Source organism: Candoia aspera, chromosome 3 (genome assembly GCF_035149785.1).
Source record: "Candoia aspera isolate rCanAsp1 chromosome 3, rCanAsp1.hap2, whole genome shotgun sequence".
NCBI lineage: Eukaryota > Metazoa > Chordata > Lepidosauria > Squamata > Boidae > Candoia > Candoia aspera.
In genome coordinates, this window is record NC_086155.1 from 117,840,044 (window position 1) to 117,865,335 (window position 25,292).

At 38.9% G+C, this 25,292-nt stretch overlaps 1 protein-coding gene across 1 annotated transcript in view; it reads right to left on the reverse strand.

Annotated features, from left to right (window-relative positions):
• The window catches only part of ADCY2 (adenylate cyclase 2), a 138,669-nt gene that overhangs the window by 105,537 nt on the left and 7,840 nt on the right, over positions 1-25,292 (reverse strand). The window contains exon 2 of the mRNA XM_063298714.1: positions 14,638-14,835. Coding sequence (XP_063154784.1) covers positions 14,638-14,835 — 198 coding nt within the window. The remainder of the gene's footprint in view (positions 1-14,637; positions 14,836-25,292) is intronic.

Below are 25,292 nucleotides of genomic sequence, written 5' to 3' on the forward strand. Positions count from 1 at the left end.
ACCTTCCCTGAGATTTTTACCTCATATGTCTAGCTGCAACATGGATAATTATTATGAGGATGTTCTGGGATATTAATAGTGTGAAAAAAAGAGATGCTGGCCTTGTCACTTCAGTACCTAACTAAAGCTATAATATACTAAGCAGCAATACAGTGGAGTTTGACAGAGTTATCTGAACCCAACATGTACCTTCAGTGTGATGGAGTAAGATTGTCAACTGAGGAAAAGAGCCGGTGTGCAGGGGGATTTAGAGAACACCTTCTTTGCACAGCCCCATTCTTCCTATGAGCAAGGAATCTCCCGTTCAGATCATGTCCCAATTTCTTCAGTTCTTACCTATCTGTTTTTCTGTTGTGGCTCCCCCATCTAGACTCTAATGCCACATTGCTATTATACTTGTCATCTCAACATCCTTTTCTACTCACCAGTTCTGTCATTTGATTTCCAAAAAGGTTGCACTAAGCTTTTAATATGTTTGTTTCTATGCTTGGTAAAGCAATGATAATGATAGCAACTACGCCAGTAATGAAACTTTGGATCTGCCATTTAATTATTTTTCATTATTTTTTAATCTGAATAGCTTAGATTAAAATGGCTTACTATCTTAATGTGCTAGCTCTATTCCAAATGCAAAAAGAAGAGCAGTCAATAAATCATACAGCTTCATCTGCTTTTAATGTGGTCTGAAAACTTAATAGTCTTCTCCTGAAGGCTTCTATAAGGGCTGCTGAAAACCTTGGCTGTTCAATTTGTGATTTCATCCTCACCACTTGATTCATGAGAAGCAGCGCTCTACAAGCGTGTGCATTTAATCCACCATCTAGAAGGAAATTATCCTCAGCAGCAATCCCTGGAGCAAGCAATATCTAAATCAAAATATTCATACTGAAATAATGAAAGGGAATAGTGCAAGTTGCAGATGTCTAGCTGGGTTTTGTATGATGTTTTATTTTCAAGAACTCCTGGCATGCTGGCAAATTCTGACTCTCACAGAATGATTTTTCAGATGGGATAAGAGGGAACCCTGAAGGTTTTTCAAAACAAAATAAGAATAGCCACAAAATAGACTAGTTTTTTAAAAAAGCACCTGTATGCACATGTGCATGTGTACACACAGACACACGGCGCTCTCTATTTTACTTTAAGGCTAAAAATTTTCACTTGCTAATTAACTATATTTTAACAGTGCTGATATATGTAGAATTTAGTACAAGCAACATTCTGGTATGGTAACAATTTAACTGTGTAAAGTTCAAAAGAGATTATGGAATGCAAGCTTTTGCTTTAAAATGAATTTTTAATTCTGCTTTTAAATGTATGAATACAATGAAAAGATGTTGAAATTTATTTTTATTCTTTGAAATGGCCTCATTGTTTTCAATCTTTACAGCCTCTTTCAGGCTTATGCATTATAATGGCATAAATTATTCCCACTGGTATTTTTATGTAAGTATTACATATAATAGGAATTTTTTTTAAAGGCAATTAGAAGTATAGTGATTGTGTTGTACATATTTTAGCCAACCCTAAAAAGATTTTTAACTAAAACATTTAACACTAATGAATTTATTCAATATTGTGAATGGCTTTCCTTACAATAAATAATTCATGAGTCGGCTGCCCTCCCACGGATGAATCGTAATCCCTGCTATCCCAGCTAGCTTTCTTTTTTTCTTTTTTTCTTTCTTTCTTTCTTTTTTTTTTTTAAATTGAGTTTAAAAGGGCAAAATATAAGGCCTATTCTTGCTTTTCTGAGTTCTTACTCAATGAATAAATAATCCTAACATAGTGTGTGATTTTTTTAAAAAAAGAACTTTGGGGAAGGAAACCTCTGGAGAATATTTTTCCCCAATAAAAGGAATATATAAGTCCAGGCTCTGACTATAGATGTGATTAGGAAGACAAACTATTATCCAGAAACAAGACGCAGGAATGAAGACAGGAGTTTGTAATATTCAAATTTGGCTCTTACTTAAAAAAAAAAAAAGTGCTTTTCTGAATGTCTAAACTTTTTTTTAAAAAAAAATCCTGCTCATGCAACATACATTTGTCATGCATGTTTATCTTGAGGTTTGCTTCCCTGTTCTCACCTGGCCTAATCCTGGTAAACAGGCCACTGAGAAAACCTTTCTTTCTTTTTCCTTTTTTATTCCAGGTGCTGCTAGCTGGCCTGTGCTAAGAAACCTCATTATGCAAAATAGCTCTCCTCATATGATTTGGTATATTCTAAAGATGAGGGGAAAAAGACATATACTATTTCATGAGCAGTCACAACAGATTTGTCATCTATGATGCTAATCCAATGCCACAATCTGTACGTCAGACATACATATCAACAAGGCAAATGTTGGTTCAGCCATCAGGCTTGGCTTTTCTTTATCCTTCAGGAAAGCTGTCTAACATTTCCTATAGCACAAGTATGTTTATTCACTTATTGTGTCCTCACTTTTTAAGAAAACATTTTGAAGCAGGTACAAAATCACTCCAGAGGATTGCACACTAGTGATACCTTGTTAGTGACCACACATTGTGTTTGGTAATAGTTAGCACTATGTAGGAGAAAAAATCCTTCCATTCTTATGAGGTGGGCCAACCCAGTTATGGCCAATATAAAGTTTCCCCTTTCCATATATGCATTATTATTAGTATTATTATTTACTAATTATTTGTTACTTACATTACTTTTTCTTTCGAAAGAGCCCAGAGCCTTTTATATTTATTTGTTTTAATTCAATTTTGGCACTGTCCAACTCCAAACTGACTTTGGGCAGCTCCCAATATAATGAATAATAAAAATCCAATACAGAATGAAAAAAGATGGGGTCAGATCACTGTACAGAAAAACACAGACAAAAACACATTCAACAAGAGGCTCCATCCATCTTAACCCAAGGTCTGGGAAATCAACCAGGTCTTCAAGGCCTTATGAAACACCAACAGGGTAGGAACCACACAGATATCAAGGAGGATTTCATTCCAGAGGGTAAGCACCATATTAGAGAAGACACACTTTCTGGTTCCTAATAGATGGCATTATTTAATTGGAGGAAGCCAGATTGCACCAGTTCTGCTCGTACATTCCAACTGGGCAGAAACCATGAGATATAGTTGGTCCATCAAATAATCTGGCCCTATGCCATGTTGGGCTTTTTAGGTGATGATCAGCACTTGAATTGCTCCCAGAACCAAACTATCAATGAGTGCAGCTTGCAAAGGGGTATCATGGGGACTTACTGAGGCATGCCGATCACTGCCTATACCACTGCATGCTGGATCACTTGAGGCTTCTGAGTGGTTTTTAAGGGAAGCCCTATGTAAAGCCCATTGCAGTAATTGAGCTGTGAGATGGCTTGGAGATGAGTGATTGTCTGGAGGGTCTCCTGATCCAGGAAGGGACACAACTGGCACACTAGTTGGAGCAGGAGCTGGGAGCAAGAAGACCTGTAGATTATTTGTTAGATTTATATTCTACCTTTCCTCCAGAAGCTCAAGGCAAAGTTCACAGCACTCCTTCCTCCAATGTTTTTCTCAACAAAAACTGTGAGTTAAGTGGGGGAGTCGGTGAGTGACTGGTCCAAAGTCACTGAGGGAGCTTCCATGGATGAGGGTGGACTTGAACCTGGGTCTCCCTGGTGCCAGTCCAGTATCTTAATCACTATACTATACTGACTTGTAAAATAGTTTTGGGGCTCCAAGGATAGCTTTAGGGGAAACAGTAAGGAATAACTATTAGTGAATAATAGTTTAAGTTTGGATGTCCTATTTCCTGTCAGCAGAATCGCTTCCTTCTACTGCAAATCTATAGGATGGTTGTCAATTGACACCCTCTGTGCTGCTGCTGTTGTTTTTTTTAATAGAATCACATTTCAGTCTTGGGTTTTTCAGATTTTACCTAGAAGAAGAAAATACCTATTCGCATAGAGCACATGGGTTACAGGCTGTGGTGAGGCATACTAAACAGAGGGCTGTGCAAAGCATTCAAAAGAGGCACTTCACAAAATGTGTTATGCAAGCATAGCATACTCCTTCAAGCATTGAAGCAGCTGCATCTTCTAGATGATTCAAGAACTGTTCCAGTTTTTGTACATCTGTCTATGCATATGCGTGCAAAACAAAGGAGCTTATCTGGTTTCTACAACAGAAAACACCAGCTCTTTTCTATTACTTCTCCCTAATTACTGCTATCAGAAACATTTTGTCTGAATCTGGTATTCATCAACAGACATCCTTCATGATTCTGTTCAAATCTCTTTTTAGCTATCAATCTTTACTGTCAAAAGTCACCTGAGAGCAAACCCAGACTTGGTTCTGTTATGTATGAAAGGGCTCTGCCAAGTGGGGTGGATTATAAATTTCAGTTACCAAAGACAAAGAAGTGGCCATCCTTAGAAATAAATGGACTATTACAAAACTCACGATCCCATGTGAATAAAATTTACCATTCAGATTTACAATTTGTATGACTAGTGGTAAAACTATTTTGTTCACTTATTAATATATAACAAGCAACTAACAGATTTAATGCTGAAAAAGTAGCATTTTAAATAGTGTTTACCATTCATGCCCATAAAACTATCTGAGGAAACAATATGGATTGGTCATATTTATATTTATGTATCTTGATTCATGTTCAGGACAGCAATTTACTACAAATTCTGCAAACTTGAAATCTACCAGCTCTGAACCTTCTTAAAATATTCCGGGCTAGGAAATACAAAGGAAGGCTCTGTAGAAATTGCCATTTAGAGATCTGTCAAGCCTAGAAAAGTTTCCTCTGACTCATTCAGTGGCCAAGCATCAGCTCATTGGACTTCAACTGACTAATCAATACCAATATATCTGGGGAATTCCTTAAAATATAAATCTCTAATGCCCCATAACATTTTCTTGCAAGGAAAAGTTCTTCAAACTGGAAAAAACATTTATTTACATTCCAGGTTCAGAACAGTAATTCCTCAGTTGAGAAAAAGAGTTAAGAATGATTTGTGCCCCCAAAGAGTGAAAACTCTACGTTCAGATCCCTCTCCTTAATCAACATGCCATGTAACGAGAAAACACATTCGACAAGCTAACATATTTTGCTCACCAACAGCTTAATCCTCATGCAGCCACCTTTTTCTCTGGTCTTTCAAATCCAGTTTTATTCAAATAAAATTCAGGATGCTAGATGCAATAGATACATTAGGACTCATTGCTTTCCTGGCATGTTCCCTATTATTCTCTTTAAACCAAATAAAGCGTACATCAGTAAAGAGAAGGGGTAGAGGTAGGTAAGTATTTTGCATGAAAAAAACTGGTTGATAGAGTTTGATGTTGATAGAGTTAAGATTTGAAGCACAAATTTTTTTGAACAAGGTCTTTTAAGGCAGCAACAGAAAAGAAGAACCCTACATTTATAAATAAACAACATACCTAGGACTGCTATGTATATTAATTGCTCCCCACAAGACCTGCTGTGCTGCCTCATTGTGGTGAAGGGGTGTTCCTGGGAGGGATGAGTGAAGAACACTGGGAGTGTATGCCAAGAATATATACAGCATTCTCAGCTGGGTCACCCAAGGCACGAAGGTCATCCCAGCTGCCCAGCTAAAGCAACCAGGCACCTACACTGGGCAGCAGCAATATAGGAAGAAGCCAGAGGCAGATGATCACTTTAGTGATAATGGCAAAGGCATCAGTTCGTACTGTACTGTGCAGGAGAAGGCAATGGTGAACCACTTCTGTATTTTTACCAAGAAAATCACATGGGCAGAAAACATAAAATTATTGACGGTATAGTGCTGGATGATGGGCCACTCAGGTCAGATGGCACTCAACATACTACTGAGGAAGAGCTGAGGATATTTCAGAGTACTAATGGTGTTTATAAAGCCTTCAGGACATCTAGTTGCTGATGTTGCCATATAGGAAAAGAAAATCTGAAACTGCAAAACAGAATTACAGTGGAAACACAGAATGTAAGAAGCATGAACATGGAAAAGCCCAACACAGTGAAAGATGAAATGAAATGTCTACAAATTGACATTTTAGGCATCAGTGAATTGAGATGTACTGAGATTGGACACTTTCACTCAGAAGATCACAATGCTTTTATTACTTAAAGGTAAAGGTAAAGTTTTCCCTTGACATTAAGTCCAGTCGTGTCCAACTCTAGGGGGTGGTGCTCATCTCCATTTCAAAGCCGAAGAGCCGGCGTTTGTCCGTAGACACTTCCATGGTCATGTGGCCAGCATGACTACATGGAACGCCGTTACCTGCCCACCGAAGCGGTACCTATTAATCTACTCACATTTGCATGTTTTCAAACTGCTAGGTTGGCAGGAGCTGGGACTAGCAACAGGAGTTCACCCCGTCATGTGGATTCGAACCACCGACCTTCCAATAGGCAAGCTCAGCAGCTCAGCGGTTTAACCTGCAGCGCCACCACATTTTATTACTTAGGACGTGAAAAACAAAGAAGGAATGCGACTGCTTTTATCATTAGGAAGGGGCTACAATGCAATCAATAACTGAATAATATCAATTAGACTTTGTGGACAACTCCCTAATATGATGGTCATCCAAGTCCATGTTTCAAAAACCAAAGCAGAAGAGGAAGAGGTTGGTAAGATTTATGATGAAGTTCAATTTGACATTGACAGAACATGCAAGCAAAATGTGTTGCTTGTAATTGGAGATGGGAATACTTAACTTAAAGAAGTCATTGATGAATGTGAAAAGAGACTCCCAAAGATGAAGAAACAGAAGAAAGCAAACTAGATGTCAGATAACTGTTAGAAGAGATAAGCAGCAGCATTACAACAACATATGTAAAGATACAGAAGATGGAAACAGTCACAGAAAAACAGGAAAAGTATTTCAAAAGATCTCTGAACTCAGGAGGAGGTTCCAACCTTAAATTGGTATGCTAAAGGATGCCAATGGCAAGATAGTAACTGATTCAAAGGAGATCAAACAAATATGGAAGGAGCGTACTGAAGTGATGTACAGTACAGATGTCAACATCAAAAATAGAAGATACTCCCTACTTACAAGAACTTATAGAACTACAAGATGAAGTTAGATCAACATTCCAATCATTACCAAGTCAAAGGTCTACAGGAAATATGCACAGAAATAGGGCAAGCAACAGAAAGAGAATCGGTAAAAGGTTCTAACCAAGCTTTGCCAGCAAATCTGGAGAACGACACAGTGGCCAATAAATCGGAAGATGTCAATCTATATTCCAAAACAAAAAAAAGGAGACTTAACAGAGTGTGCAAACTATAATACAACATCCTTAATTTCATATGCTAGCAAAATAATGTTTAGAGCCCTACATGGAAAAAGAGATGCCAGACGTTCAAGCTGGCTTTAGAAAAGGTTGAGGAACATGAGACATTATTGCTGATGCAAGCTGGGTAATTGAGAAAGCCAAAGAATGCCAAAACAAAGTTACTATGTGCTTTTTTGATTATAGAAATGCCTTTGATTGTATCAAAGGGACGCGGTGGCGCTGCGGGTTAAACCGCTGAGCTGTCGATCGGAAGGTCGGCGGTTCGAAACCGCGCGGCGGGGTGAGCTCCCGTTGTTAATCCCAGCTCCTGCTCACCTAGCAGTTCGAAAACATGCAAATGTGAGTAGATCAATAGGTACCGCTTCGGCGGGAAGGTAACGGCGTTCCGAGTCGTCATGCTGGCCACATGACCCGGAAGTGTCTATGACAACGCCGGCTCCAAGGCTTAGAAACGGAGATGAGCACCGCCCCCTAGAGTCGGATTCGACTGGACTTTACGTCAAGGGAAACCTTTACCTTTTACCTTGATTGTATCAATCTTCTCAAGCTATGGAAAGTGCTTAGAAAAATGAATCCCAGAACATCTCATACATATGGCATTGTGTTTTGCCACTAACCCTCAATCTCCATAAACTTTGATATACAAATGAATGAAGCAATTATAACTTATAACATTACTTGTTCAGTCATTTAAGAAGTGCCCTATATTATTCTTATTTCCCCAAGAGAGAAGAGCTTAGCTGAAACATAAACTGAAATGGTTTATGGCAAACTTGGTTTGGTCACTTACTATAAAATAAATAACTATAGCATATTATCCTGAAACCTCAGAAAATACCACCGTATTCCATTATTTTTAAAATTAACAGCAATAACATTCGATATTGCACAAATGCAAGCATTCTTGAAAGAATTTTTTTTTTTTCAAATCATCCAATATACAAAATCATACAAGTGTTTAAGATACATTACAGGCATACTAAGCACACTGCAATGATTACAGATGTATAGTACCTAACCTTTTTTTTTTTAATGCCTTTGAGTCACTGTTGACTCCTGGTGACTGCTTGGACAAGTCGATGCAATTTTCTTGAAGTGGCTTGCCCTTGCCTCCTTCCTAGGGCTGAGGGATGGTGACTGACCCAAGGTCACCCAGCTGGTTTTGTGCCTAAGGCGGGACTAGAACTCACAGCCTCCTGGTTTCTAGCCTGGTGCCTTGACCACTACACTAAACTGGCTCTCTTAATACCTAACTTCTAGTTTACAATCTAACATAGCCTTGTCTATCCTGGTTTCTTTGAGATGATGGCCATCATCCCTAGCTAATATCTGAAGGGGATCAAGTTGGGGAAGGTTTTTCTGAAAAGAAAATGGTACATGAAGGAAGGGATCAGGAAAGGGTAAGATTAAAGAAAGAGTGCCATGTGTACTGTTTAATTGCTTCTTGAAATTGACAAAAACATAACTGGCTATATGTCCTGGACAAATGCACAGAGAATTGTATAAAGTGCATATCTTAATACAGTTTTTTTCAGTTAGTATTTTTATGCAGTTCCATCGTGCCATTAATCTGCACTATACTTTAGTGAAAACACAATTTGTAATAGATTTTAAAATAAAAGGCAGGGCATCCATTTGGAAAGCCTTTTGGATCTGCTACTTAATTTCCACACTATCTCACACATCATACAGATCTGCAATCTAATTAAAATGGCCTTAAAGTATTTGGAATGTCTTTAGTTGATGGACTTCTAGCATATGCCTTGCACTAACTACTATATGTTGTGGACATCCAGGCAGCCAGTAGCCATTGGTAGCTAAAAACAAACTGACCACTGGTATCTGGGATGCTTTTACAGATTAGAAAAAAAAAAAAATCTACCTCCTATGTGACTCCTGGAAAACCCTGCTGTTTCTTTGTACACCCTTTCTAATACTGGCAGAAGAATAACAAGACAATCCATTTCACAGTATGGAGGTGTTTTGAAATATGGCACAGAGGTACAGAGAAAGACTTTGTGAAACGTTGGGTCATTCCAATCTATGGTTATATTTATGGCACTTTAATGTTCTGCTATTTAGTCATTAGAGACTTGACCTGTAGGGCCTGTTTGACAAATAGTCTATGTACTCAGTGGCAAAACGCTCACCAATATCACAGCTAGTTTTCCCCAGGCTAGTTCATCTTACCCCCCCCCCCGCATAAATATGCAAATTGGGAGGCATGACACAGATAACCATAATTTGATATATTCCAGGCAAATGGGCATATTTGTTTCTAGCAGAGAAATCTTAAAAGATTTTATAAATGTATTATGGTATAAGCTTTTAAGAGAAAAAGCCCTTAGTGATATACAATACTCAATTTAAGCAACAGCTTCTTTGCTGCCCATCCCTGATAGGGGATGCACGGGGATGCGGGGAGGGTGTGCAAGAGGCACCGCATGGGTCGGGAAGGGTGCGCGGGGGTGCGGTGTGGGTCAGAAAACTGCAGGGGTATGCATGGGACTGCACAAGAGGTGCTGGTTGGGGACGGCATGTATGGCTGCGACATGGATAGGGAAAGGTGTGCAGGGGTGCGCAAGAGGCGCCACGTGGGACAGGAAGGGGGTGTGGCATGGGTCGGGAAGGGTGCACGGGGTGTGGTGTGCATCAGGAAGGGTGTGCGAGGGTGCCGCGCAGGTCAGGGAGGGTGTGCAGGGGGATGTGAGTAACCGGTGCAGCATGAGCACAGAGGGGCTGGGGAGGGTGCACAGGTGGGGAGACTTACCCCAGCGACCTGAGATCTTCATTGCTACTTCCCCATTGACTTTCTGGGGAAGCTGGCAAGGAAGGTTGCAAATGGCGATCACATGATCGCAGGGTGCTTGGCAACTGGTTGTAAGTGTAAACGGGTTGCCAAGTGCCCAGATCACAATCACATGACCGTGGGAGTGCTGCAACGGCCATAACTTTGGGGACTGGTCGTAAGTCCCTTTGTTTAGCACCATCGTAACTTTTAACAGTCGCTGAACGAATGGTTTTAAGTCGAGGAGTACCTGTAAAGTACCTGTATATCCCATATATACTTGTAGATAAGTCCATCTGTGGATAAGCCGACCGACCCTTGAATTTTTAACCAGAATACCATGAAAAATGCAGGTCAGCTTATATGTGGATGGGCTTATACTCACATATATATGATATATCTATTGTCACTTCACTACAAATTTCTAAATTTAGGGTGTTCTATATTTCCCTAGGGTTCTCTGACATACAAAACCATGTTTTTCCACTACCCCATGGTAACATGGCTATAAAGAGTGATATTGAAACATTGAGAGAAAGAGACCCTGAGCTGGGAACACAAAATCAGCATCCAACAATGGTAAACACGTACAGCACAGTTGATGCCAGGGATCTGAAGGGACACTTTTGGAAAATGGGACAAGGAATATGGTTATTTCAACCCAATCTTTAACGAAATGTGAGGATCATCTCACAATTAAGACACAAGGAAGGGTAAGAAGTCCATCGTTTCTTCTCTTCTTATAAGAGAATCAAAGCAAACATGAGGATTACCCATGGGTATCTTAATGGCTTTCACACACAAAATCCCATGATGAATCTTCAGCCTCTCTAGATAAGAAAAACCTAGCCTTGGGGCTAGTAGGCACAACTGGATATCGAGTATTTTGCCATGCTTTCACAGTAAACAGCTCTGAGATTGGGGATTTTGCTCATTCACCCAATCAATGCCACAGCTAGCGTGGTCAGTCACAAGACTGAACTGATGAGGCTGAACAAAAGTAACTTGGCTAAGAACCACGGTATAAGACAGAAGCTGGGTGAGTTCCAAAAAACAAACTATTCTTTGGAATCCAATTCTTCCTCCAGGATGTGCTGCACTGAAGACAAAGTTGTGATACTCAGAATAATCCATATGCATGGAGACAAAATCTACCCACCCACTCCCTATGCACACAGACTACTAAAACACAAAGATGTTTTATGCCTCTGTCAGCATTACTTCTACTGCCCTCTCCTCCAGTTTAACTTCTTTTTTTCCTGTTTCAGAATGAAGTGCTGCACTGCAACCACGCACTATTCTCATTTGCTGAAAATGGGGGGGTCACTGGCATTTTTAGAAACAGAGATGGCATTGGATGCCAGCACTTCACTTTGTAGGAAACGTATTTCCCAGTTAATTTTCTTTTTCAAGGGAAAGAATCAAGAAAAGCTAAAAGTCTGGCAAGCACCAAGTGTGGCGACTGAGTAAGCCCCATGGCCACCATGTTGGGAACCTTGGCCACATAGAAACCCATCGTTAGTAATAGTTATCATTATTGCTGCAGCTGCTTCTTTAGTATTCAGATCAAACCTTAAGCTGCCAATATGACGCCACCTTCTTGGCTTTGTCACTGGCCAAAAACAAGTCATTTTCAGTGCATACCATTGGTAATAATCAGCAGGTCAGCAGGTGGGCCGGATTCTGTATCTCTCCACATTCACACAGTGTGTTATTATCCGTCAGCAATCCCCATTTGAGCATATAAGTCTCACACTTAGGCACTCCAACCCTCAACCTATTCAGAGCCCTCCAAATAATATAACGGAGGTCAAATCCCTCAGCCATATTCTCTTCTGGGACTATTCCTTGGTCAGTGATCTCTCTCCTCCATCTTCCAGTTCAGTTCTGCTCTTGCGTGCCCTCAAGAGTGTTTGTTCTTGCCAGGAAACTCTTCCTAGATTTTAGTCAACAAGTCTGAGGCTCGTACCCATACTGAGGGTGTCAGGGATCCTTCTCTTGTTTTGTTCTCTCAGCATCTGCTGCTACTTCTCTCCTGATCTTGGGTGGCGCAATACCAATAAGGGGGCACATTTTCTCAATTGGTGTAGGTTTAAGACATCCTGTCACTATTTGTACTGCTTCATTTACAGTGATGTCAACTTGTTTTGTGTGTATAGACGCGCTCCAGACTGGAGTGGCGTACTCTGCTGCAGCGACACTCAAGGCCAAAGCTGATGTCCGTAATGTGGATGGCCAGGCTCCCCATGTATAATTTGTCAATTTCCTAATAATAATAATGTTGTTGTTGTAATGTTATCATTATTGCTGATAGGAGGAGCATGATAACCTTTTCAACCAGAATCATTACACCAACAAACAAACAACACACCATTAAGAAAAAGAGTTTGGCCCCTCCTCTCCTATTGTATGCATACCTGTCCCTGTTTGTGTGTGTGGATTATAACATTCTTTTTTCCCAGTCAAAACAAACAGGATTACTGTTTTAAGGGTTAAGGCTGCAATCCACTGTGTTTAACTAGTGCAGAGGAAAATGAATTACACATTAAAGACACAAAAAACGATAATGTTGTTATGGCTCACACTTAGGCCTAGCTCAGACTGAGCTGATGAATTTATTTCTGGGCTATACCATTTCAGACAGAAGTGCTCATTAGTGAATGTTCTTCTATACAAATAAAATTCCCTCTTACAGATGCAGGGCTGTAGGATAATATATTTAGTGGCTTGTCTCCTTCCTCATGAGACTTTTTAAAGAAGTCCATTTGCACCACAGCAAAACTGAGGAAGGCATACACACATCAGACAGACAGACAGACAGACACACACACACAAACATTTTTGAAACCCAACAGTCCTGCATGGCTTAGAAGAAAGCCAAGCCCATATAAAAACCCTCTAGCAATATTAAATATACATGACAATCAATACAAGCAGCAATGAATCAACAATAATAAACTCAACATCCAAATTAAAAAAAAACCCCTTTGCTTAGTGTCAACAAGAGAATGGGATAGATGCCAGATAAGCTACTCCAAATACATTTTTAAATGGGTTGCTGTGTATTGCTATCCATCACATTTCTAGTTTTGTGATTTGGATTTGAATGCAAAAGATTTCAATACATCCTCCTTAACTCTAAAGTTGCTAGAGAGCTACAGTGAACGGCAAAAAAGAAATACAAAGAAAATTATTATCATTGTTAATAAACTGAAAATATTTACCCCTTAGAGAAAGAGCAAATATTTTGTAGGTTTATTCACAAAATCTAAAAGGCAATCTTGGTAAATTCACTGGTTAGCCTCAGAACTGACAACTTCTGTATTAACACTGGTCAAAATAAGAAGTAGTCTAAGCTTCCTCACTTTGGACCTTTTTAAGGGTTTCAGTTCAATTCTTTAAAACTGGACACATTTCATTTTTAATCCACTAATGCATGCTTATTCCAATGAGTCACTGAAAAGAAGCAAGAAACAGACAGTCCCTGCTGCCTGGCTGGCTGCAGCAGATTCCTGCTGATGGCAACAATTTATTTGGTGGTTGCTTAAAAGCCCTTTTAAAACATTCTATTGAATTCTAAAAAATGCTATTTCCTCCCAAGATATTTCGATATACATGCCACAGGACAAGCGAAATCATACTTGGACTTGAGTGCTGCTTTCCATAGGATCTTTAGTTGCCCAACCTGAAGGTACAATTGTTTCTTCTGGTCTCTGTCATGCATCACTTTCTCATTTAAACTTTAGTCTCCCTAGATTATACACTCTGGCAAGCTGTAGTTGATGATGGGTTTGATCCAGACTTAGGTAAGTGCAATAGTGCTGATTTTTTCCTTCTCTCTCAGCCTCACATACCACAATTTGTGTCATTCAACATAGTCCTCTGACTACCTCTCAAGCACTTGAGGAATAGATGAGTCGCTGCAGGAAAGAGCTATAAGCTATAGCCTTACTATGTGATGCACCTTAATTTTAATCCAATCCTATAATCTTTCCTGTGGCTACTTTAAGACACAGTATTCTAAGAGAAGGGTGAAGGAAAATTCCCATTTTATATTTCTAGGACTGCTCCCACATAGTTCTCAACCGGGGATTTTTACGTCTTATTTCTTCTGCAACTCAGGAGGTCATATCTGTTCTTAAAAATCATGGCAGTTACCATCTCATGGTATTTTCCTGTAAAAAATAATTCAAGTAAATCCTTTTCAGATATTCTAACTTTAGTTTACTTCTATTTGGAAATAAAAGAGGGACAAAGAGAATAAAGCAGTTTGTTGTGCTATATCACAGGCAGCTGATTTTCCTGAATATGGAGTGACCTTCTTAGTTAGTCAGCTGATCCAAAAGAAAAACTACTACATTTCTAACTAGGTCCTCTACTTGACTATTCTACCATTCATCAAAAACACTGAAGGATTTCAGCTCTTGGCAATGGAAGTTTTTCGACTTAGGAGGAGTCTTAACTTGTTAATTTTCTCCATCCACTCCTCCCCCAACATTTCTAATAAAATCAAGAATTCCACCAAAACCAATAGAAATCAATTTTATATAAAAAGAAAAAAATCAGAGTCTACCTGGTCCCACGGACAGATGATTCCTCCAAACCACATGAAGAGATATCCCATGGCAACAAGGCACACCCAGACAACCACAGAGAAAACACGTAGGAACTTTTTGAATAATGGTTCTATGCAGGCAAGGATAAATATGGCAAAGAAAATTGCGAGAGCGGTAGGAACAGTTATCAGGAATGCGACATGGTCCTCCGTTTCCTGAAAATAAGAAAATATGAAAGCTTACAATTTATCCTAAGAAAAAGGACAATGTTTACCATCCTCTGTTGAAATAAATACCTAACTAGTAAAACTGTTCCAGACTGACCGTGCAATTAAGTGACCATGAATTACATTTTCAAGGGCCAGTTATTGTTTCTGTAAAGCAGATGAGGAATTGTCACAGGGCAAGTTGATTTAATCCAGTTTAACAGACAATATAAAGACAAAAATGTATTTTATACAAAAAAATTAGAAGCAATATATTTTCTAGCTAATGCTTGAACCATTAAAACCTATCGGCTTACGACCTGAATTGATCTCTTATGAGTGTAATGTTTTGATTATGTAGCTCAGATGCCTCTCACTCTGTGCTGTATTTGCTAGGAGGAAAGGAAGTAGTTACCAAGTTAATCACTTTCTGTTTGTCTTTCTGCGTGCGTAAGCCAGAAACTAAGTTTTATTCAATTCAGGGTTACTTTCTTCTGAATAAACGCAGTAAGGAATGCCTTGTCACTTACTTGCAGTCTAAAGCATGAAACTAATTCCATGAATTCTGGGAGTGAGCTTATGCTTTCCCTCCATAGACATGGCAAACTGTAGATGGAAATTTTCAAGCAGTATGTCAGGATGGCTGTTTTCAAAATTCTACAAGCTAGCTCAAGCCCCTCACATGAGTTTAAGGAGTCCTTAGGAACCAGTCCTTGGGATACTTTCTGGATGATAAACTGACAGTATGGAGAACGTCTATCCTGTTTTTGCATCCAGTGCATCCATGAGGCTTACAATGAAATAATACATAATAACAAACTGTGGAACACTTATGTCTAACCTTGGTTTAGCACTACTTGCATAAGCAGAAAAAGCCTATGCAGAGCTGTGATTTCAGTGTCCCTCTCCTCCCACAGTCCAGGTGGAAGAATAAACAAGAAGTCAGTTTCACTTTAGAAGAATCCAGTCTTCTTATATATGAACCAAGAATTGTAGCTAAAAATAGGGTAGGTTGAATAGGGTAGGCTCTGGCTGATCTGCAATAGATCAGGAAGAATTTCTAACTCTTGAGGGTATAATAACACTGTACTACCCACAAAATAATTTTCAAAATATCATATGGTACTCTTGAAATGAAGAAAGCTTCTTCCAAATGTTAGCTTTTGGGGTGGGGTTGGGATTAGATTTTTGTGAGTGTGAAAGACTGTGAGCCTAGTCCACTTTTTGAATTCAAGGCATCTTTCTGGCCACAAATTCTTAAAATCTCCATAATCTACTTTGCACCTGTTTGCCGTTTCCATCTACAGGTGCAGTTTCCACTTCTGAAATCCATCCCCATCAAATTTAAAAGAAACTTTTGTCCACTTCTATACAAAATTATCAAGAAATCCTGAATTATTTTGCTAAATTATTTTCCAATCTAGATTTTATTTTAATCACTTTTCCTACTTCTTACATAAGGCAAACCAGGCATGTATGAAAACTAAACTGAAATCTGCATTTATTCCTTCTCATGACCAAGTGGGAGGAGGAGAGAAAAGAGTGGAGATCATGAAGATAACAAGACAGCTGACACTTGATCTGCAATGAAGCCAGATTAGTACTTTTCCATAAAATGGAGAGGTTAGGGTATTCACTGGATGACATCGTAAACATTAATAATTTATTTCAGTAATGCAATATGCAATACACTATGTTTTACTCAAAAATTCTTAAGCCCAAGGTTTGATCAAATCACACTTAATTTTATATAGATAAGCAGGTCTTAATTCAGTAAATTTGAGAGCATTCCATATGAGTTCTGTAATTACCAGACTGGTTTCTCACTCACTTACTGTGAGCAGAGCACTCTGAGCAGCAATCAAGAGTAGCAAACCTGATTTCTAGTTATTCCTTTTATTGGTATTTTATTTAATATTTCTGTCAAAGAAGTTTTCCAAATAGCATATAACACTATAATAGCTGGCTATTAAATAATATGAATCCTACTAGAGCTACTACTTCAGAGTGCTTCTGCTGATGTAACCATCTCTGTGCTGTAAGAGGATATATTAATCAAACAAATCTTTGTTACGGTCATAGACCAGCATGTAAGAGGAAATATAAACATCATTATCAGACTTATTACTGTACCTATTGCAGAAATTAATAATCTGGATATTTCACATGCTTTTGTGGGCCTTACTGTGATTTACAGTGATTGAATGTTTTCACAATTTCTTTCTTATAATGGCAATGTGGCAATATCTTCCTTATTTTCTATAATTTTGTTAATTTATGTGCAGATTTAGCACTAGCCTTAAAATGCTTCTATTTAGCTTACCCTATTTCTACATGTTTAACAAAGCATAGGAATCTATGTCATATTTAGCTTTGCCAACACTACTTAAGATGATCTTGAGTTTCACAAATACATATTTTAAACACTATATTCTCTATCCCTGCCTTTTCGTTTTTCAAATATGCAAATGTACTTAAAAATAAACCTTTGGCATATGCTTCTATCTTTCCATACTATTTTCTTCTGTATCATTTTAGTTGTGTTAATATGTTAATATGAAAAAAACCCCATCAAATTTCTATTTATCTATAGCTATTTCTTTGCACTAGGATAACGAAGTACTTTTTTTAGTTAGAATTCCAGAACAATCATTTCTTATAGCCAAAAAGGAAACATGGTTATTTTATTCTAAATTCTGGACCCCTCTATAGACCTTGTAACTGAAAATATTTAGTTCTTCTTTTAGGCTTGGTTTTTGCATTGGATTCTAGCTTGACCTCTGGCTGCTGTTTTCAATTAATCTTAACTGAGGATGACAACATATTCGAAAATTATATAACCTGCCCTCCTAATCTTTGCTGGTAACAGCTAGCCAACAGAGAACCCTCTAATCCAGAAAGCATTCAGTTCATTGCTAAATGCATTACTGTCAGAAGCAATATAGCTTCCTACAGTTGTGGTCAGGCCCAAGGATGGGGACGGAGCCCCCTCCGTGGACCTCTTAGCTAAGCTGCAGGAAGGACTCTAAGCCCCAATGCACAGGTCACAATCTCCCAGTCCTGGTTGCCTGATCACATCTGCGCTGCCTTCTTTCTGACCTCACACGAGCAAGTTACTCAGATCAAAACTGCCACCAAGCAGTTTGTTCAGGAAGACTGAACTGCTTGGATGGCCAACATCCGTTTAATTGCCCCCCATGCCCTAGGAAGCAGGACATAGACGCTTAACTGAAGACAGGGCATGAAAGAGGCCATGAAAATCTTTACAGTGTAAAAGGAAGCACAGAGGCATGTTACTGATATTCCTCTAGCCAGAAGGCAGAACCGACACAGCAGCCTGAAGAGCAACCTTCATTTGGTATTTGCTTTTCTAATGAAAATGCTGAAGAAAGATGGGGCGGGGGCGTGTGATGCGGCTTGTGATCAGATATATGTAAGTCTGTATGTTGGAGAGGGACACGGAAACAGCGTTGCCCTTGTTTTCCCCAAGATAAAGGATTAACATCTGATGGCTTTGAAAAACTATTTTTTAAAGAGCAATACAGTACTACAATCTTTTTCCCATTCCCCAACATGCTTCCACTAACTCAGGAGCTATTTCTTAGTGCCTCACTAAGCATTTAAATTATTTTTCAGAGGAGGAGGAGGAGGAGAAACAGTGTACAGTAATAACTATGCACAGCTTTCTCCCCATAAACAACTGCTCTCTCTTGTATCCATGACACGATCCCAATTTCAGGTGTAAATATTTAGCATTTATATTTATTTTTCTGCTTAAGTTTTCAAGTTCTTCTCTGTTGTCTTCCAGAACTACAGCTTTCCCCCAATTTCTTCTTTCTATATAGCTTGACTGAATCGAGCCTTATTTCCAATGTTCCTAATTTTCTATTTTTCAACCTGTTTTTAATTTATATATTACCTAAAAGTAGATAATATACGTATTGAAATTCCTGTTAACAGCTTTTGCTTTTTTGTTTTGAGTGAGAAATCATATTATACAGTTATTAAATATGTTTATAAATCTACTGAGCATTGTGTTTATTCAAGCTTATTGAATGTCTATATAAATTTGAAGAGGTCAGTAAACATCTATTTCATAAAGGGTTTATTAAAATGAACTCTGGAGAAGGCTGTAATGCTGGGAAAAGTGGAAGGAAAGAGAAGAAGAGGATGACCAGCAGCAAGGCGGACAGACTCAGTTACAGTGGTGATGAGGGCACCTGGGACCAGGAAGACCTGAAAGACCAGGTTGGGGACAGTTTGTCATGGAGAAAATCTGTATCAGTGTTTCTCAATCTCAGCAACTTTAAGATGTGTAGACTTCAACTTCCAGAATTCCCCAGCCAGCCATGCTGGCTGTGGAATTCTGGGAGTTGAAGTACACACATCTTAAAGTTGCTGAGGTTGAGAAACACTGATCTATGTGGTCGCTAAGAGTCAACAGCAACTTGATGGCTCATAATCAAACAATGATTATTAAAATGAAGATTAAAATGTATGTGTTTTTTTTTTCAACAAAACACCATTTTTAAAAAAACAAATTTGTCTAGAGATCTGTAATTCAGGAACATAAAATGGATTCAATATCTACCTCAGAGAAACACAGTGAAACAGAGTGCCCTACAGCAACTGGAGGAATACAGGCTATCATACTATAGCAGTCAGGCCAGTTTCCTAAAGCAAGTGGAAACCGCTCTCCAAGTTCAAGCACTGGAGGTGCTCTGAAGGGAACCTGCGACATTTGCACACTACACAAGTGCTCTACCATGGAACCACAGCTGTTCAGGTCCACACAATTTTTTGTCCAACTTCCCTAAACAGTTTTCCTAGTACAAAACTAAAATTTAAAAAAATCTTAATCTAGTGGTGAAAAAAACAATCTAAACATTTAAAAACTGACCAAAATGGTTTAAGCAACAGCCTTGTTCAAATATTATTGTTTCTGTAAAGAAGTATATGCAAGTGGACTGCACCAAATAATTCTACCCTGGACACAGGAAGAGCTAAATAAATCCTTCCTCTGATCTCCCAGTGCAGCAGAAATACCTTCAAGGATGAGGACATTGCAGGGACAGCCATATATGTGAATTCTACCTCTGTGTACCTGTTTGCACTATATATGTAGAGATCAATTATAGGGGGCTATATCCAACATTAAGGACATAGCCAATGGGTGCGCCTCCATTCAGGCTTCCATCTTGCTCTGCAAAGAGGCAACACGGCTTGAGTAAAACTAAATCTGCCTTCTATAAGGCACCCAGTGTATGCTGAAAGCATGTCTACCACATTTGCAATATTATAGCCCTCAACAGTTTTCAATACATATACTGAGGAATTCCATGGAACTCTCTTATTAAATTCTTATTGAAAAAAATCCGTAATGGTGCACAAGAGCATTCCTGAAAAATGTTTCAACTACTATTTCAGATTGTCCACTGCATGTCCCCCCACTAGGCAGGCTAGGATGTATTCTAAGAGTGCATTCATTTGGAGTGATGATGAGGCTGAACAGCTCCAGATCAACAGTGAACTGGAAGATGCTCAGAGGGAGTTTTATTCCATCATCTGAAATTTGCCCTGTGTGTTCCTGACCTTGAATAAAAATAAATACAAATGAAAAAAAGAAAAGAAAATGTATCAATAGACAGTGACTTGAGCCCACTTTCCTAGGATTCAGTTCAATTACATTTCTTAAATTTGTCCATTCCATTAGACTCTGGGTGGCTTGCAAAACCCAAAAAGCAATTAAAACAGTTAAAACATACATAGAAAGGCAGTTCAGACTGAAACAACCAGAACAATAAACAGTCTAAATATGACAGAGCTGAACAAATACATTAACAAACACAGTAACTCCAGGCCTGGGAACAGAGCCAGGTCTTAAGGGCTTTCTAGAACCCCAGGAGAGTGGGTGCCATCCACATCTGTGGGGGATGCTGTTCCAGAGGGCGGGGGCAGCAACAGAGAAGACACACTTCCTGGGTCCCACAAGGTGACAATATTTAACTGAGGGGAACTGGAGCGCACCTACTCTGTCTGAAAGTACTGGGTGGGTAGAAACAATTGCAGATTGTGGATAGGGCAGTATCTGGGTAGTATCATGGAAAAGCAAAGAAGTCTTTGCACCTAGCATGATCATTGCCAGCAAAATGTTTATTTCCAGAAGAAGAATTAGTGCTATAATCTCAGCTCTCCAGGAAGAAAGGTGGCCCTGGCAAGACATTTATTTCCAATAGGCATGTAGAGAGAAGTGAAAATGAACAATCACATGCTTTTAAACTTTGTTTCTGTGCAGATCTCCACACTCACAAATACTTAACAGGGTTTTTAAAAAGCACATGGCAGCATTTGGAGTCCACAAATGTAGTGCTCTAGGTTATAAACATTCCTTAACTTTTCTAACACCTCCTACATTTTGCCTGCATTTCTAATGTTACATGTGCCTTGTAGTCCTATTTTAGCCACAGCTACTATTACACTGTATTAATTACACGTTCCTCCTGAGCAGCAATTGCATTTTGAAGGAATAGTGATGCATCTGGTGCACAAAAAAATACTCCAGTGTAGACCCTGCCTTGGTTGCAATAAGAGAACCCTCTTTATCTAAAATATCAAATAGTCCTTTAAGAATTTGGGGCTGTGGCTTTCTTTGTTTTTGCTAACACAGGCACAAAAAAGTATCAGAATGACTGGAAGGGATCCACCACAGAAATAATTAGTGGAAGCAATGAATCATGCAATGCAAACCAAGTATTTTGACCTGTCTATTGTACTATATATAGATATCAAAATGTCTTCATCTTGTTTACCACCACCTAATGTACATGATGATCATATGTCTATCAAAATAACATTTGAGGGAGGGTGTTCCCTCTTGCCTCAAAGCATTAGAGCTCATGATTCTATGTAGACACATATATTCCATTTTAATTCAGTACGAAATAGCTATGCAATAAATGATCAGGAATTTAAAATAAAATGCCTTAAAATAATGGGAGGCCATATTTTCATTAGAAAAGAGAATATTCTTCTATTAGCAACATTACAGGAAAAAGGCATACTAATGTTTGTCCATATAAAAATACTATATTAAGCAGCCTTGCGTTTTAACCTCTCCATGAAAGGATGATTTTTTAAAACAACAAGATAATTACAGTGTTCTAATTTATTCTTCTATTACTCTGGGCCAAGAAACATGCAAATCACATTTAAGACTCAACATAGATTTAATTTAACAAAACTGTTCTTTAGGAAAGTTTAGGAATGTGTTGTAGTGTCTGCAGGATCAATGAGGCTACTGAATATATACTGTACATCCCTAGGAAAAACATAATTCCTAGAATAAATAATTGATAGAATAAAAAACAAATTTATATAGCCACCCATCTTCCAAAAGGAACTCTGGCTGGAGAACAAAAACATATTACATTAAAAATAACCGTTTAAAACAACAAACTGCACTGAGGCCCCAGTAAAAGCTTACATCCATCCACCACCACCCCATACCAGTTTTATTCAGGGATTTCTCAGCAACCAAATCAATACTGAAAGGATTTTCTGGAATTATATCAAAAATAATTAGAGTTCATTTTTTGTAGTTTAAAATCATTATTTCTTGCTATCCCCTCTGTATGCCCTCTCAAGCGAGCAGTACTGTAGCTGGTTATCCCACCGTTGTGCCTGAGGCTCTGTTTGCAAAACTGCACATTTGTTCATTATCTTCCCCGCTCTCCTGTTTATTGGGAACCACCAAAAACACAAGTAAGTTTCTGACATAATCGTTAAGCAAGCTCTTTAGGGATTATGGATAAGGTAAGCATTTGATAAATAGCAGTTTTACATTGGGATCCCAAGGCAGAAAATGCCATGAAAGTGAAAGCACCATCTCAGAGATATAACCCTGACCAGCCCTGACTGAAGCAATTGCTTATTTAAGAAGGAGAGAAGCACTGGTTCAATCTCCCCTTTCTCTCCACCTCCAACCTGTTTAGCCCTATCCATGCAATTCCCAACTCAGTATTGAAAGTAATGTAGAAAATAGCTTGGCAGCACTCATTCAATACCCATGCTTGTTTCAAAATCCAAAATTAATATTGTGGGTTAACTGTGAAATATTATGACAACATTAGAAATACATCTTCAGCTCTCTGAACATTTCACGTAGGACAGAGTATCCCTTCCCTGCCATGTTCTCACAAAAGGTTCAATCGAGTCAGCCACTTTCCCTCCTTGTATGCCTGCAGTCAGAGCCGCAACTGGGGGGAGGGCAAGCGGGGCATGTGCCCCGGGCACCATGCTGGGGGGGGCGCCAAAATGAGCGCTGGGGGGGGCGCCAAAATGGGCATAGAATCCATGTTTGCCCCGGGTGACAAAGACCACAGTTGTGGCCCTGCCTGCAGTGCATGATCTCTGATGGTCAATCAGGGAGCAGCTGTCTTTTCTTTTTTTGGCCTTGGACCGGAAAAAAATGTGGTGGGACTATCATAAACCACACCATCACAGCAGGTTCAGCAGGAGGACCTTGTGGTGGGACTCTCACAGACCACACCATTACAGCAGATTCAGGAGGACCTTACCCACAACTATAACTGCAGGAGGGAGGAGTAGAAGGAATAGAGACAGACTGCCTAGAGAAACCACTTTTTGTGGGATCTCTCTATAATAATATCTCTACCTTGGAAGTTGGAAGGGACATTAAACCTCTGAAAACTCTTTCAACCTAGTTCAAGTAGACTGGGGGACTAGGTTTAGCCCCAAACAATTACAGGGCTGTTTTAGCTTAGAACTCTCATGATTATAGTTGAGTGGGTTACAGTATTTTCCTGACATGCTTATCTCTCCTCTTGATCTAGTTAAGCATGTTGTGCAAACAGGACTATCTAGTTCTAACAGTGGAGAAAGTTGTTTCCAGCCAAATTTAAAAAAAAATATCTGTCACTGAATAAACCTGAACATCACAGAAGAAAACAAGACAACTAACATAGCACAAAAGGTTATTTAAAGGCAGGCCAAAATTTATAATTACTTTGATTCATTAACTGGGATTGCAATCCTGAATGTGCTTATCCAGGAGTAAACACAATTGGATTTGATGGCGTGTAGGAGACATGCATAGGATTGGATTCCAATTTCTTTTAATAAGCCCAAGGAGAGAGAATCTGCAGTTCAAGGCAGTTCTAGTTCTTCTTAACCTTATGAAATCTCTGGTATCGTTGCTCATGGTGTCCTTCTCAATTCCCTGGTGGATTAGACCTTGGAGATACTGTTATGCAATACAATAATTTAAGTTCTCCTTCTCAATCACATCCAGCAGGAAGACGACTGTCTGATACTGGTCATAGACCTATACTATACTGTCCCACAAGATTCTGCCTCCTATTTAATATCTACATGAAATCGTTCGCACAACTAAAGCTCTAGAATAAAATCTGATTAGGATAAGGATTATGCTCTACAGCTTCTTGTTATGTAACTCCAAGGAAGTAATCAATCCCTTTGAAAATCATGTAAGTTTAACAATGGGTTGGATGAAGAACAGGCTGAAACTGAATCCAGGTAAGAATGAGGATGTGTTGGCCAACAAAAAAATTAAATCAAGCATTGGAGTTCACCATAGTCTGGATGCATTCCTCTAAAAGAGCTCGTTAGAACTGTATATATTTTAATACAGTTTTGTCCTGTTTTATCCTATTCTTTTATTTATTTATTTGTTTGTTTGTTTGTATTTATGAGCTGTTACAATGTTAGATGCCTTGAATATACTATGAATGGAAAGGTGGAAATATTGTTGACGACGACGACGACGATATTCTCTGTTCTGCATTTGGATTCCAGTCATAGTACCTGATAAAATTTCAGCTCAAAAATATCACAAAGCTAATTCTGATTCTGGTTCTTACTCCATCTATTTGTAATACAAGTAGTCTTCATTTAGCAACTGTCTCGTTTAGCAACTGTTTGCAGTTATGATGGTAATGACGAAGTAACTTTGCAACCAGTCCTCGCATTTACGGTCTGTAAAGCAAAGGAAAACTGAAGATAGATCGTAAGCGCAGTCATGGTTTCACTTAGACACTGCTTCGCTTAGCAACTGAGTTGCTGGTCCCAATTGTGGTCGCTAAATGAGCATTAGTTGTATTTGTAGGTATACTAACAAGAAAGCTGAAAGTCAACTCCAACGTTAATTAACAATTGAAAGTTTGGTGACAGAGATATGTCTTTACAGATTTTCTAAATGCAGAGAGTGAGGGCATGGGTATCCTCAGCAACCAAAACTTTTGTCAAAATGATGAAATAAAACCTGTACCATGACATCACAACACATGCTCAGCCCTTATGTACTTGTATGTGACATCATGATGCAAAGAGAAAAGGGGCAGAGTTTATATCTTGACATCACAAGCACATGTTGTCATTTGCATCCCTGCAGAGTGAGGGCCAAATTCAGTTCCTACAGGAGTGCACTG